We start from the raw sequence: 16462 nt of genomic DNA on the forward strand, positions 1-16462 counted from the left end.
AGACCCAATTTGAAATAGACTTTTAATTTGAAATTCAATTAATTAGCCAATTGTGCACTTTTAATTGGTAATTTATGTAAAAAAAAAGTTTAATGATAAAAGTCACCCATCAACTAATTCATACTAGGATGCTATTAGGAACGAAACGATTTATAGCTAGGCCTTGTGCATATGAGGAATATATGGGGCACCTTTCGTAGGAAAATTTATTATTGAAAATGTCCGACAACGGATATTCAGTGTTGATTTATCTCCTTCTATTAGTACTTGTGCACTAGATTGAACTTCAGATTCAAACCCATTAAAAAATATATAGATTAAATTTGGGTAGAGTCTCTATCCACCAATACTCATGATTCCTGTATATTTAATTGGACAAAAAAGAAATATTTTTATTCTCAATTCAATTGGATTATTATCTATTATAACTAAATTAAAGTGAACAAACATAAGAAACTTAAAATGTTCTGAAATTATTTATCATGTAACTCTTTAATCATGTATATTTTTTAATTAATAAATAATTGAATAAGTTACGTGTACTCAAAAATTAAATTTACTCCCATTTTGTTTAAGTTTATTGTGAATTGATATTGAAATAACATAATAGTATTTATTTTACGTGTATATATAAAGATCGTTGTTGATACAACATATATTCTACAAAGTGTCAATTTTTAATTTAATTTGAGTAATATATATATTGATAATTAATGCATTAAAATTAGTTACCAAACAGTTTTAATATAAAGCAACAAATTCTGAACTTCAACAAGATAAAAGCATTATTAAAAATTATATGGGCAGGTACTACGTGTTACTATATCTAGTATTGATGAAACAATCCATCACTGCAAACTTTCAGCTGCATAACATATCTATACTATTATAAAAGCAACTCTTTTGTCGTACCAATTTTTAAATACCCAAATTTACCCTTTAATTCATTTCTTCTCTTTAACAGAATTGGGTTAGAATAGTAATTTCAATATTTTTCTAATAATCTCTTAATTAGAATAAAAAAATCCTCTCAACTCATTATTCCATGTTTCCGGCCCACCTTCCCTAGTGGTTTTTGCCCTTCAGAAACTTTAACATTTTAAATAAACCAACAATTATATTTTATTTTTTCTCTCACAAACTTCCATATTTTTAATAAATTCACAATTATAATTTATTTTTTTCACTCACCTTCTCCATTTTTTCAATAAACTCAATTACAATTTATTTGTTCTCTGTCACCTTTTCCATGAATTTTTTTCTCACAAACTTTCATATTTTTAATAAACTTACAATTACAGTTTATTTTTTCTTTCTCACTTTATCTCGCATTTCTCTCTTCTTACACACTTATTTCTTTCTCCTCACCTCTACTACGGTCTACGGTTGTATCATTTCACTTTCTTTTTTTTCCTTTTCATTTCACACTATATTCTTTATATATATGCTCAGAAACCGCATGGGACAACAACTAGAACTATTATAAATGGAAAAGAATTTTTAGACCCAAAGTGGTTATTTTGATACCACTAAAATAAATTATTATAATATCAAAAACGCCCTTCAACTTCCCATCACATGTTAAATTAACTACTTAATCAAGTTCCTAGAAAATTAATTTCATGCAGTTACATGTACTAAAAAATTAAATTTACTCCCATTTTCTTGAAGTTCATTGTTAATTGAAATTGAAATAACATACTAGTATTTATTTTGCATATATATATAATAATCATTATCAATATAATATATATTTTACAAAATATCAATTTTTAATTTAATTTAAGTAAAGTATAAATTGACAACTAATGCATTAAAAACAGTTACTAGACAGTTTTAATATAAATAACAAACTTTATATATAAAAAAAATTATAAACTTTAATAAAATAAAAACATTACTAAAAATTATATACCCAAATACCTCGTGCCAGTGTATCAGTATTAGTGAAGAAACCCATCACTGCAAACTCTTTCGGTTGCATAACATGTCTAATCACACAAGAGTGTAACATTAGTAACCAACCTAGTCCACCCCTGAATTGGTAGTTACTCCTCTTAGTGGGTAATGGAGCTTGGAAAACTGAAGAAATCTCTACTTACTGTTGAATAACGATTCCTAAGAATCCAATGAGACCCCTAAATTAGGAGATAATTCCCAACTATATGGAAAACATATTTTCCACAGCAAAGCATTATCAACTCAGAAGACGCCCAAAATACACACTTTCTTCAGGCAAAAGTCCAGGCCACAGGAGACTCAGGACTTCATCTTACTTCCACCACAATGTATGATATCAATTACGAATACAAGTTACATGTACAGAAACCAACAATTTCACTGTCCACAAATATTTCATCAATCATACACATAAGTTAGATTTTCAGACAGTTATCTCAAAATGAAAAACTGGCGATCTCTTCATCTTCATCGTCTATGGCATCATCACCGTCTTCACTAAACCTTTCATAATCATCTTCATCTTCTGCGTCTTCATCATCATCAAACTCCATGATCTTATCATTTGCTCCTCTATCCTTCAAGCCAGTGTTCAATACTACAGTTTCCCCCCGAGACTTCTCCATATCTTTTCTAAGCTTATCCATGTTCTCTTTTCTCCGTTCTTCCTCCAAGCGTTGCTTCTCTTCTCGTCTCTTGTCAAGATCAATCCTTCAAAGAGGAAAAACAAATTAAGCAAACAGGTTCGAAAAATAACAATTAGTAATCTCTAGAACAGTTTAGGATGATAAGTCATTACTTGTAAGTTTCCATGTATTCCTCTGCACTGGCTTCAACAGCCTTAAAAAATGCATTCATCCCAGCACCAGTGATTGCAGACACTCCAACAGATCTAAGATTTTTATAGAACTCTTCCAACGCAAGGGAGAGGCTACGAGTCAGTGTTGATGTGTAAGAATGATCGGAATCCAGTGCTGCATGAAATACCTCAAAATCTTCCATCCACTGCACTAACAGCAGATAAATTGATGCCATTTACAAACTCCAAACAGAAGAGGGTAAGAATAGCATAAGCTGGCAAGTAAAGATAGCTGATGACAAGCATAAACATTAAAGAATAGAAGATAAAAGACATTGAGTGGAGAAATCAGAAACCAGAAACCAGTCAAGGTTTAATCAATTCCAGTATGAAGTGAAGTGACAGAGGAAAGAAAAGTATGACAAATGAGCAACAGAACATTTTGACACACCTTCTCCTATGAACGCGACAAAGAAATTAATTTTTACCTCCAAAGCAAACTCATGTTGTGCAACATCTGTCTTATTGAACACCAATACCAACGGTAACCGTGTCTTGTACAGGATGCTACAAGCATAAAGCATATTGCTCATGAAGGTAGCTGGACTCTCAGAACGTGGTGTATCAACAACATAAGCAATTACTGTGGGGAAGGTGGATGCAAAAGCTTCTGTTATAATAGCTCCAGATGCAGACCAAGTGAAAATCTCAATCTGGCCAGGAGTGTCGACAAGAACATAGTCAAGCTGATCTGCTCGCTTCTCGATCACCGATATGACCTATAATTGGAAAAGAATAACATTTCAATCCAAGAACCTCCCTTTCAGTTTGAAGGATTTGAGATATTACAGCTACACAAGGATCCTACTTCAGCTGCACGCTTCAATAAAAATCTACAAACATAATGATAATTGCAGTCATGATTGTACAGGAGTAAACAAAGTAGAATGAAATTTACATAAAAAACAATTACTATAACCCAATGTATGGGTAAGCATTGTTGGGATTTTCTCACATTAATTAAGCACTCAATGAGTTAAGCTGTCAGACAAATTTAGAATGCATGAGTTCATTATGGCCTGTGGGACTGGTTCAAGTTTGACAGTATTCTTAATCAAAAGTGAATTTCTAACTTTTCTAGCTTGACTTCCTTGTGAAGTAACTGAACCCAGCAGAAGCACATGAAAGGAGTGCTGTTTGGACGTCAGAGATGATGCTTCATTATCATTCAAAACCCAATTCAAAGAATATAGATTATAGATATATATTCAAAAAACTTTGGACTATGCAAAGGAGGTACCTTTTTCTTCACAAATATATCCTTAAAAGGATTACTGTTGCTATCTAGAGTAGCAGGCCGCAGGATGGATATGAGTAATTCTATAGGTTGTCTGCTCCCTCAAGGATGCCTTTATATGATAAGTGAGAACCTTTATCTTACTCAAACATCTATGATTATTTACATTAACATAAACATATGATCAGAATTTTCGTATCAGATATAAAGCCAACTCCAGTGGAAAATTCAGAAAATAAACAACCAAGAGTTAATGACTGAAGGCCATAAAAAGCTTAACAAACTAGAACAACCAGTATGACCTTAAAAATTATGATGAAATAAATGTCGTATGGTCTAATAAACAACTCACATAGCATTACATATCAAAGTTTCAAGAGAATGGCAATGACTGCCCTAGATGACAAAGGATTGTCTATTAGCAAGTAGCATTGGCAAACAGCAAGTACATCCATTCAATACAAACTGGCCATTTGCCATACAAATTTCTTTCAGACTTCATTTGCCACCTAAAACAGTTGTAATTGTAACTAACGCATACATTTGTATACTTTAAAAAAATTAGGTAAGAGTGTTGCCATTTGTGAATCCAAAGGCTCCAAGAAGAATTTACCTCATCAAATTTCGTAGAGAACAAGTTAAGCGAAGTCAAAATTCCTCCATTTGGTCCTAGATTAAATTGCTTCATGACCTCCTTGTACCTAACCGTATCTCTGATATCAATGTTCGCACCAAATGGAAGAGTCATGACAGCAGGATCTAGATTCATAACATAACCCCGGATATTTGATGCCATTGTGTGACCAACTAGCCGGTGAAGGAATGTAGTCTTTCCACTTCCTGGACACATTATTTACAAGTCTTCAGAATAACGGGAATATTTATATACACAAATTCTACTGTATTATTCTCTGCCTAAAGAAATACCTGCCATCCCAACCACTATTATAATAACAGGCTTCCTCCTAAAGCTAGAGGATGGTTCTCCAATATTCAGCTGCCCCATTGTTTTGGATATGGTGTCAGCCTCTGTACTTGTGGACTTGAGAACAAACACATATTAAAGGAGTACATCATTACTAAATTTCTACAGGGAAAATATAATGCAAAAATTTCAAAGTGAGCATCCATGATTCAGGTATTTACTTCAGTATCCTGCTGAGTCATTGATGCAACATCCTCTGGTGCTTTTGAGTTCATTTCTCTAAATTATAGTGCAATTCCTTTAGATAGAACTTTGAATCCTGAAGCTAAACAAAAAACAAAGTTTATCAGACATGAGATGGAACAAAACATTGAACCACTAGAGAAATACAGATATAATGAGGTATTTCAAAAACCATTGGATTTAATGGAATTAGCACCACATAATCTGAGACCTAGTGCGATTATAACAATCCTAAAACTATTTGTTTTACACTACCAACAAACATTAATACTCCAAAATTGGTGCTTCAAAAGTTTCGTCTGGAAAAGTAAAAAACCAGCATCCAGTCTAAAGAACCACCACCATGAACACCAACTGCCACATTCCATTGCAGTTCTACAAGATATGGATGCTGGCACCAAAGACCAACAGAAATCAACTGTAACATTCCCAGAGATCATTACTTGCTTTTTAGCCTTAATACTTGTAATATATGCCTTCAACTACTTACCCTACCAGACTAGCACACGATCAGCACTCACTATAATCATCCGAACATCAATAACACCATCAAATTAAATTTTTGTGGATATAAATAAATAAGAACCAAGAGTCGGGCACTCGACGCCAGTCAGTTGCTATACGTATATTCCATCGTTTCATCAAAACAAGAAAAATATTTCAAGTTCACAACTGCAATAATCCAATGAATTACCAAGTCCATCAATTACCATCTCGAATCACACGCTCCCAGTAAATAAACCAAACGAAGCACAGTTCTTAATGAAACTCCGAAGAGAAAATACAGACAATCTCAACAATCAGCAGAAGACATTGAAGACAAGAGCAAAACATCACCTGTTGAGGGAGTAGCTCGAGAAGAAACGAGTAAGCAACTGAAGCAAAGGTTTTTGGTAGGGTTTGGGATTTCAACTGGGCGCGGTTTGATACTTTGTGTAGCTGCGAAATGGACCAAGCGTCCATTCGCTTTTTGTTTTATAGAGCACTATTTTCTTTTTTTTTTTTTTGTTTAAAATAAGTACCGTAATTATTATATATTATTATATACTCTCATTAATAATATCAAATAAATTAAATTTACAAATACCTACGATACAGTAAAAACAATATCTACTATGCAATAGAAATAACATTCCACACATGTTGCTGGTTTAAACCGAAGACCTTCAAGATCACGAGGTCTCAACTACATCAACTGAATTAGACCTCATTAGCTATAAAACACTTATTGGTGGTCGAGTCTTTCACTATCATTTTATTATTTCCGTACTAACAATATTTAAATTTAATTTTGGATAAATGGCATAAAATCCTCCTGTATTTAATTTTATAAGCAAAACACTCCCCATGTATTTTATAAGAACTATTAAAATTTTATTTTAGAAATGATAATTTTAATTTAAATATTTTTTTATGAACATATAACTTAAAATATTTTTTATAATTTTTTTTTATATTTAATTAATATATTCTATAAACAAATATAATTTATTGAAACACGTTAAAGTTAAATAACAATTTAATTTAGTTAGTAATATAAAATTATTATAATTAATTTTTATTTATATTCATAATATTTAAATTTGAAAGGTGAATTTTAGTATGTTAAGTTTTGTATTCTGATTTTTGTTATTTTAAATTTTAAAAATTATAAATACTTGAGTTATTTTAATATTTAGTCAATATATTTTATAAATAAATATAATATATTAAAATTAAATAATAAATTAAATTAATCAATATTAAATAATTTCTTAAAATAATACTTTCTGTAAGAGAGTCCAAAAATATTTTCACGCTTAAATTTCTAGCAAAGGGGGCAAAATGGACATTTGCTTACTAAAAGTATCAGTAAAGACGACCAAAAATGATGTCAATTCGCACGTGGCTCCATTAAAATCTAATGAAGAGGGGGCATTTTGTTGCCTTTTAAATAACACGATTTTTTTTTCCTTATAAACATAACATAAGTGGATTTTCGGCGCTATTTTCCTAAAACATAGGGAGGTATTATGCAATTTACTCTTTAGTTTTTAACTAATACTCTAATTTTAATTTTTAATGAGAAAATTGTAGTTTGGTCCCTAAAAAGTATCACTAAAATATATTTTATCCTTTTTCATGAATTATAAATTTAATCTCTAACTTGGGATGTTCGAACAGATTGCATCTTGCCATTAGATATTCGTTAAAAGCTAAAGGAGAATCAACGTGAGGCGCACGTGGGGATGGAAACGGGGGGAAAATTGGATGGAATTTCACACTTAAATTGGTTTTTAATTATATATTCTTATTTTTGATACATTTGGCTCCAAAATTTATCTTTTAGAAAACGGCGGTAGACCCTCCTATGAGAAAAATTTGAATTTAGATAAGTTTATTATTATTTATCTTATACAAAAGATTTATCATATGATCTTTTATTTATTTGAATATAGATAAGTGTATAATAATTTATCTTTATCCAATAGATTTACAGATTTTTCTTAAAAAAAATAAATTGGTTAGCAACATAATTCAAATTTATTTTCCATGGGTACTAACTAGTTTTCCTAATATTTAGTCATTTTTGTAGGAAACACTAAAGTAGTACATAAATAGAAAGTCGTTAGTCCTGTTACCGTCAGTGTAGCTATCTTCCTTTCACCTTTCTTCTTTTCTTGTCTTTGTCTTCTTTTTTCTCTGTGAAAGAATTCTTCCCTTCCTTCTCCTTTGTCCCTATGTTCCTAATTCCCCAAAATCCTTTCCCTTTCTCAACTAAATTCATTGACTAAAATCGTGTCCGATGCGCTTTGTTTTAAGGTAACCTTAGTTTATGATGTTCTTGTCTTTTTTACATTGAACCCACATACAGGTTGATGCATATATATTATGCCATGATGGTTCATTTAAACATTTGTGTTTGAATATGATTTAATTGTTTAGTTGAATGAAAACAATCAAGATCTAGTAGCTTTTTCTTTACATATATATATATATAGATTTAAAGGCAATTTTCGTCCTCTAACTTCAGGCTATTTTTGTTTTAGTCCCTTAAGTTACTAGGGTTCCATTTTGGTCTCATAAAACTGAAAAAATCTCAATTTTCGTACAAATTTGATCGGAAAGTTGAGTCAATTGGGGCTTGCATTGTGATTGGTTGAAAAAGATGATGTAGTGAAGACATGGTCTGAAGTTAAAGGACTAAAACGAGAATGGCCTGAAGTTAGGGGACGAAATTGCCCTTAAGCCTTTTATTTTCAGTCAATCGCAATGCAAGCCCCAATTTAAAAAGTCACATGCCTGGCATGTGAATTTTTCCGGCAAGTAACTCAACTTCCCGACCAAATTTGTACCAAAATTGAGATTTTTTCAGTGATAACTCATGTGTTTTATGCCTTGGATCTTCACAGGGCTAGCTAGGGTTCCAAGCAAGTGATAATATGGCTAAACTACTGAGGAAGATGGTAGTGCTTTTGATGTTCAGGCTCGACTGGAGAAAGTTAATTTCTATCTTTGTGATTCTTACAGTGGTTAGTGTTCTTATACAGATTTCTAGACTTCCTTATCCACTGTCTGAATTGATTTTTCCACCACCCACCTTAGTTTCATCCTATAAATCATTCAACTCCGCAATCTATTTGGCTAAGCAGCTCCAAACTAATAATGAAAAGGGTTCTCCAATGATTCTTCTTAATTCTTCCCACCAACTGAATCAATCAATACTGAGTTCTAAGAAGAAATGGGAAGAATCTCAACAGAGAAGGAGAAGAAACAATCTAACGTCGACCAATACGTTTGCTCCATCTTCACATCCTTCCGTTAAAAATCTACCTAGTCGCGTAGAGGTATTTCGTTAGTGTTGGTATCACAATATTTGAATTTTCTAGTATTTCTTTCTTCCTCACATAGGATATTTCTTTTTTCATGTAGAGATATCTACGGTCTTTGGCACCAGATGAGGCACTTGCATTTATCAAAAGAGATATTGACAATGCCCCTCTAGATAGTACCGATGATCCAGAACTATATGCACCACTGTTCCGGAACATATCCACTTTTAAGAGGTACCTTTGATGGTCTCATATTTGTAGTTTTCTTAGTTTTTTGAACATGAGGTGGTTAAAATCCTTTTTTTAGTTTGTTTAGTCATATGATTGATATCATGTTATAGTTGCGTCATTACAAGATATTTTTGCGTTTATTCGATCAGGATGACCCAAATGTAGAAAAATATGGATAGATAGAACTGCTGTTTATTTGTTGAATAGACAGATTAGTTGCAAAAATCATGACTATACTTAACAATAAAATACTCGAAAATTTTATTCCGCTAATAAACTAACTTATACACAAATGAATTACAATCTTAATAAAAAAAAAAATCGGCTCGATTATCATCAAATATTGTGGTTGCATCAATTTGAGCAATCTGCAAATCTGTCATCAATTCCCTCAACCATAAGGCTTGAACGACTACTGTAATGGATGTAGCATGCTTCGTTGCTATAGTCGATTGTGCCATAACCTCGAGATACACACTAATCTCTCCACACCAATGTCCAGAACATGATCGACACAATCTTCTTGTGAACATGTGTCGTACGAGAAAGCCTTCATAGGATTATAAATCTCCTATCTCGATAGTCATTGACTTGGAACATTTAATATCAAAGCCGTAGACTCATTTTTCATTCGCCATGTAATTTTATTTCTTTTCCATCATAAAATAAATTTTTATATTCATACTAAATCTCTTAGATTAAATCTAGCATTCTATGTCTGATTTAATTAGATCTTTATTTAATTAATCTTGTGCATGTTGGAATTTTATTGATTTTAGTAATTTATTATATAAATTACTTGGATGTCTATTTAGTAATTGATTCAACCAGATTATTATTTACTTCAATTATATTTTCTTAATATATGAGGTCTAATCAATTAATTTATTTGATTAATAACAATAACTCAATTAATATATTTTTGGTCATGTAATTTCGGTACTTTAGTATTTTTATCTTTTATTTTTTAGGATTGCAAAAGAGTCCTTTAACTTTTTGATATTTCGTAATCTTGGTCCTTTCAATGTTAGATTTTGCAAAAGTCACACATGATTTATTTTAGCAACTTTTGTAAAATCTGGCATCGAAAAAACCAAAATGACGAAATGTCAAAAAGTTATAGGATACTTTTGCAAGCCCATGATTTATTTTAGCAACTTTTTCCAATATCGAGCACCGAAAGGACCAAAATTATGAAATATTTAAAAGTTACCGGACTATATTGCAATTCTAAAAAGTAAAGGAAAAAATACCAAAGTGTCAAAATTACAGAACCAAAAATATATTTAAACCCAAATCTATTATGTCCTCGAGTTAATTAAGCTATCAATTTTCATAAATATTTATTTTCTTTTTATGTAACCTTCTTTCCTTGAAATAATATTAGGAGCTATGAATGGATGGAGCGGATATTAAAAGTGTATATTTATGGAGAGGGAGAAAGGCCTATTTTTCATCAACCTGAACTTAGAGGAATTTACGCATCTGAAGGATGGTTTATGAAGTTAATGGAGGAAAACAGGCAATTTGTGACAAAGGACCCTAAGAAAGCTCACTTGTTCTACCTTCCATATAGTGCACGACAGTTACAAAAGGCTCTGTACGTTCGCAATTCACATAATATGAAGCCATTGTCAATCTTTCTTCGGAATTATGTGAACATGCTTGCTGCAAAGTATCCATTTTGGAATCGCACTCATGGATCTGACCATTTTTTAGTTGCTTGCCATGATTGGGTATGGTCGTGTACATTTCATATTGTTTTCCTAATACTTGAATGTGTAGCTAGTAAAACTCGTTTTATTTACTTTGATCATACCATATTTAATCATTACTCTCTAATTTTCTATTCTTCCCCTTGTCGTCTTGCACACATTATGTCTGAGTGGTTTCATTTAGGGTGTTACCAATTTCAGAGTTGAAATTTAGTAAGATATAATGTGATTTTGAAGTAATTTAAGTTATCTTAGCTTTTTCCTTAGGCACGTATTATATGATATTGAACATCGAGTGCTATGGGTCGGAATATTTGGACATCTATTTTTGGGTTGTCAAGAAAAAAATTATTTCCAAATTAGGTTTGATCGAACCAAACAAATCACGAAACAAGTATGACACACTTGCCATGTGATTTGTCACTTTCCCTAAACTGTACATCAGTCACACACAAGTGTATTGTACTTGTCATATAATCATGTCCCCAAACATGCTTGTACTTATCTAGTATGTAAACGAATTTAGAGGGCGTTTAGATTTGTATCTTACATTTTTTTTATCGCTCCTACCATTAATGTCTCATTTTGCATTGCATGACTACTTACAGGGACCTTATACTTTAACGGAGCACGAGGAGCTCACGAAAAACACTATTAAAGCCCTGTGCAATGCAGATGTGTCGCAATGGATTTTTAATGGTGGAAAAGATGTTTCACTACCTGAAACCTATATAAGAAATTCTAGAAATCCTATTAAGTACCTCGGTGGAAGAAAAGTGTCACAACGCCCGATTCTTGCATTCTTTGCAGGTTACAATCATGGCCGAGTCCGTCCAGTACTTGTCAAATATTGGGGTGACAAAGATGAGGATATGCGGATTTATGGCCCGTTACCCAGTAGAGTATCAAAAGTAATATCTTACCGTGGACACATGAAATCGAGCAAGTATTGCATTTGTCCCATGGGCTTCGAAGTCAACAGTCCAAGGATCATTGAGGCCATATATTATGAGTGTGTTCCAGTGATTATTGCTGATAATTTTGTTCCTCCATTGAACGATGTTCTTAACTGGAGTGCATTTTCTGTCATTGTTGCAGAAAAAGATATCCCCAACCTAAAAAAGATACTCTTAGCAATACCTTTACGTCGATATATTGTATTGCAAACCAATGTGAAGAAGTTGCAAAAGCATTTCATATGGAATGTGAAACCTACTCGATACGATATGTTCCATATGATTCTACATTCAATCTGGTCTAGTCGAGTAAACCATATTCAGATACTTTAGGCATTGTAACTTTCATGGTTGGTTTTTTCAATATTTTGGAGCTAGTTGTAAACCGTGATAGGCTTAAAGTATGAGCTTAATTGATGTAACCTGACCGTCATTATCCAACTTGTAACTCAATTTCATTTGTTTGTACAGGAGTAGACACAAAAACATCAGTGGTTTGACATGGGCTTGGTTGAATCATTCAGACAAACATGTTGTGAAGTTGTGATCAAATTTTGAACAAATAAATTGAAAAAATATAACATGAGGGCTTGGGACACTAGTTTTACCATCATGATGGACCCATCAGACATTTTCTTGTCACGTTAGTTTAGTCCGCCTTATTTCTCGGCTAAAAGAGAAAGTGGTTTTCTTATCAAAACTTCGACGAGGGGTATTTCCGTACAATCTATTTTTGAAATATTTCAAAAAAAATATAACAAAAAGACCGTTGACTGTGAGCTACACTCCTCAGCAAAATGGTGTAGCCGATAGGAAAAATTGCACCATTGCAGGGACGGCAAGAAGCATGCTTAAAGGTAAAGGTGTTCCACACCTTTATTAGGCAGAAGCTCTACACACGACTTGTACATTGTAAATGGATCACCCACAAAAGCAGTCAGAAACATAACTTCGTATGAAGCCTAGTTCAAAATGAAGTCAATTCTGGACCATTTTAAAATCTTTGGCAGATCCATTAAATGAAATTCATGAATGAACGAGCAAGTTTTATTTGCTAGTGAGCCTCAATCTTTCAAAGATGCTTCAAAAGAAGAACGTTGGTCAAAGGCAATGAATGAAAAAATTGCACTATAAAAAGAAAATAAAACTTGGGAGCTTGTTGACTTGCGTAAAGGAGAAAAAAACTATCAGGCTTAAATGGATCTTCAAAATCGAGTCCAATAAAGATGGCTTGATTCAGAAATATAAAGCTCGACTTCTAGCTAAAGGGTATTCTCAGCAACCTGGAATTGACTTCACAGAAACTTATGCGGCAGTTGCTAGAATCAGAACAATTCAAACAATTCTTCTCATTGCCACTCAGTTGGAGTTGCAAGTTTATCTGCTTGATATAAAGTGGCAAATGGCAAAGTTGAAGAAGAGATCTACGTCGATGAAGCAGAAAGATTCACTTTGGAAGGCAAACAAGAAAAAATTCGTCGTTTGAATGAACATCTATACGGGTATTAAGCAATCACCCTGAGCATGGAATAGCAAGATCAATAGCTATTTTATTGAACATGGTTTCACTTGCAACTTAAGTGTATCTTCCCGCTACGTGTGAAAAGTCGGATCTTATCTACTTTGATACGAGTTCAAGCTTGATGGAGAGTTCAGAAAGAAAATGATGGAAAAATTTGAGATGACTGATCTCGGTCTGATGCTATACTTTCTAGGGATCCAAGTGAAGCAAAGTCTAGGACGAATTTTTCCCTCGTAAGAAAAGTACATTGATGATCTTCTTAAAAAATTTAATATGAATCCAATGGCGTTAAATGAGAAGCTTCATGTTCATGATGATGCTGAGAAAATTGATCCTTCTCTTTACAGGAAATTGATTGGATCATTGCTTTATCGAAACAGAAGGCCTGATATTACTTATTGAGTTAGCCTTCTCTCCAAGCTCATGAACGAACCAAGTAAAACTCACTTTGCAGCAACAAAAAGAATTTTCATGCTGATGGGGATAAAACCCTATTTTCTCGTAAAAAGACAACTTTGCCCTTGATGGGGCCCAAAATCGCAAGTTTGCCAGCATGACCCGCGCCACTTTCACCGGGTCGGGTCGCGACCCGACCCGACGACCTGGAGCACGTGGCACGCGCGTAGCGGGTTGATAGACCCCCTGGTTCTCTATATATACCTCCCAGTCAGTGTATTAGAGGTACGTCGTCTCGACCACATTTTACCTTCAGCTCGCTATTTTTCCCAGCGACCCCATATTTCGACCTCAACCAAACACTGACTTAAGCATCGGAGGGCCTTAGCTGGGGGCCACCCCAGCAAGCCTAATGATCTGCTTCTTTTCTCAGGGCCCAATCACTAGTCTGGGAGAGGAGCGACCTCGAACCGCTTGGGAGACCGAACCAAGGAGGTCGCGTATTTTCGACCCGGATCAGTTGGCGCCGTCTGTGGGAATCTGAGGAAAGCTCCTTTAGATTTGGTTTGAGGAAGAATTCGCCATGTCAGAATCATCAATGCGTGAACAAGAGGGAAGGTGGCATCTCACCGATGAAGAAAAGCAGCGGATGATCGGGATAGCGAGTAAGAAGGCCATAGAGGAGCACTGCCCATCTGTCAGGGAACCATCGGGGAAAGGACGGACGGAAGGACGGAGAAAAATGATCTTGGCTGGACAAGTAGAAGGAACGGTTCGCATGAGGAAGAGTAAGAAAATAATGCCAAGAATCAGTCGGGGGAGAGAGAGATCAGCTACCACATCCAGCAACAGTAAGGTAAGACAAACAGCGACCTCCAGAGTTGAAGTGGGAGGCGTAAGGCGGCAGATAGAGAAACTGAAGCAGCAGTTAGAAGACCTGAAGAAGCGAAGCGACCTGAAGAAGCAAGGCAACCTGGCTAGGCAAAATACGAACTCGCCCTTCACCAACGAAATGCTATCCGAAGTTGTTGGTCCAAATTTTCGACTACCCGATCTACCTAGATACGATGGGACGAAGGACCCGCGCGAGCACATCACAACATTCGGAATGGTAATGAATTTATATAGGCAAACAGATTCTATTAACGCAAGGCTGTTTGTGACTACTTTGACAGGGAAGGCACAAGAATGGTTCACCGGCTTGCCTAACGGGACCGTTGGATCATATGAGCAATTGTTACACAGGTTCGCATACCACTTCGCTAGCAAGCAAAAGCCGAAGAGATCAGCGATCCACTTATTCGCAATCCGGCAGGGAAGAGAGGAATCTCTTAAAGATTTTATGGGGAGATTCAATAACGAGACATTGGAGGTGCAGGATCTGCGGATTGATATGATGACGAGTATATTAATACACGGTTTAAAGAAGGGGCCGCTTGCATCAGCGTTAGCTAGAGATCCCCCCGGAAATGTAGAACAATTGATGCTTTTGGCCCACAAATATATCAACGAGGAGGAGATGAATACAATCAAGGATAGAGAATGGGAAGGAGATCGAGAACGAAGTCGAAATAGGTGAAGGTAGCAATCCACTACAGTGGGTATGTTTGTATCTTTATTTGCATGACGGATGATTATTATCTTTTTGAAATGTTCGTATTTACATCACAAATCATGTACGCAATTACAATATTTGGTTAAATTAGCACGTATGAATGTTCACATGAAATAAATAGCTCCAGCTCTAGTAGTATCCTACTCCACGACGCAATATCACGCAACCATCAACTACGCGACCTGCACAAGGCGCGATCTCATTGTGTCTGTGAAAGACCATCAACCACGCGACCTGCACAAGGCGCGATCTCATTGTGTTTGTGAAAGACCACCAACCACGCGACCTGCACAAGGCGCGATCTCATTGTGTCTGTGAAAGACCACCAACCACGCGACCTGCACAAGGTGCGATCTCATTGTGTCTGTGAAAGACCACCAACCACGCGACCTGCACAAGGCGCGATCTCATTGTGTCTGTGAAAGACCATCAACCACGCGACCTGAACAAGGCGCGATCTCATGGTGTCTGCGAAAGACCACCAACCACGCGACCTGCACAAGGCGCGATCTCATTGTGTCTGTGAAAGACCATCAACTACGCGACCTGAACAAGGCGCGATCTCATTGTGTCTGTGAAAGACCACCAACCACGTGACCTGCAAAAGGCGCGATCACATTGTGTGAGACCACCAACTACGCGACCTGCGCAAGGCGCGATCTCATTGTGTCTGTGAAAGACCACCAACCACGTGACCTGCAAAAGGCGCGATCACATTCTGTGAGACCATCAACCACGCGACCTGAACAAGGCGCGATCTCATTGTGTCTGTGAAAGACCACCAACCACGCTACCTGCACAAGGCGCGATCTCATTGTGTCTGTGAAAGACCACCAACCACGTGACCTGCAAAAGGCGCGATCACATTCTGTGAGACCACCAACTACGCGACCTGCGCAAGGCGCGATCTCATTGTGTCTGTGAAAGACCACCAACCACACGACCCCTCGTCTATAAAGGACCAACTACGAGGCCTGGAAAGGGTACAACCT

General features: G+C 35.3%; 2 protein-coding genes across 3 annotated transcripts; one reads left to right on the plus strand and one right to left on the minus strand.

Annotated features, from left to right (window-relative positions):
• Positions 1–2226: 2226 nt before the first annotated feature.
• LOC105155852 (GPN-loop GTPase QQT2) lies at positions 2227–6206 on the minus strand. 2 transcript variants are annotated; one of them, XM_011071835.3, is made up of 7 exons: positions 6061–6206; positions 5202–5305; positions 4983–5097; positions 4669–4895; positions 3247–3537; positions 2759–2964; positions 2227–2670 (listed from the first exon to the last, which is right to left on the minus strand). In XM_011071835.3, the coding sequence occupies exons 2-7, from the start codon at positions 5253–5255 to the stop codon at positions 2397–2399; spliced, it is 1167 nt and encodes a 388-aa protein (XP_011070137.1). In that variant the 5' UTR covers positions 5256–5305; positions 6061–6206; the 3' UTR covers positions 2227–2396. The 2 variants fall into 2 exon arrangements, with proteins under 2 accessions (XP_011070137.1, XP_011070138.1); XM_011071836.3 differs by having other exon boundaries at positions 5202–5299; positions 6061–6188.
• A 2420-nt stretch (positions 6207–8626) lies between these two features.
• LOC105155853 (putative glycosyltransferase At5g03795) lies at positions 8627–12418 on the plus strand. Its single transcript, XM_020692078.2, has 4 exons — positions 8627–9050; positions 9136–9269; positions 10654–11002; positions 11590–12418. The coding sequence occupies exons 1-4, from the start codon at positions 8646–8648 to the stop codon at positions 12268–12270; spliced, it is 1569 nt and encodes a 522-aa protein (XP_020547737.1). The 5' UTR covers positions 8627–8645; the 3' UTR covers positions 12271–12418.
• The last annotated feature ends 4044 nt before the right edge of the window (positions 12419–16462 follow it).

Source organism: Sesamum indicum, linkage group LG2, assembly GCF_026168435.1.
Source record: "Sesamum indicum cultivar Baizhima isolate 11 linkage group LG2, ASM2616843v1, whole genome shotgun sequence".
Classification (NCBI taxonomy): Eukaryota; Viridiplantae; Streptophyta; class Magnoliopsida; order Lamiales; family Pedaliaceae; genus Sesamum; species Sesamum indicum.

Coding starts and splice junctions, on each gene's coding strand:
- LOC105155852 (XM_011071835.3), bottom strand. CDS start 5,255: ATGAACTCAAAAGCACCAGAGGATGTTGCATCAATGACTCAGCAGGAT. Junction 5,098..5,201: donor TGACTCAGCAGGATACTGAA/GTAAATACCTGA, acceptor TTTGTTCTCAAG/TCCACAAGTACAGAGGCTGA. Junction 3,538..4,668: donor TCTCTACGAAATTTGATGAG/GTAAATTCTTCT, acceptor TTCCAATTATAG/GTCATATCGGTGATCGAGAA.
- LOC105155853 (XM_020692078.2), top strand. CDS start 8,646: ATGGCTAAACTACTGAGGAAGATGGTAGTGCTTTTGATGTTCAGGCTC. Junction 9,270..10,653: donor AACATATCCACTTTTAAGAG/GTACCTTTGATG, acceptor AAATAATATTAG/GAGCTATGAATGGATGGAGC. Junction 11,003..11,589: donor TAGTTGCTTGCCATGATTGG/GTATGGTCGTGT, acceptor GACTACTTACAG/GGACCTTATACTTTAACGGA.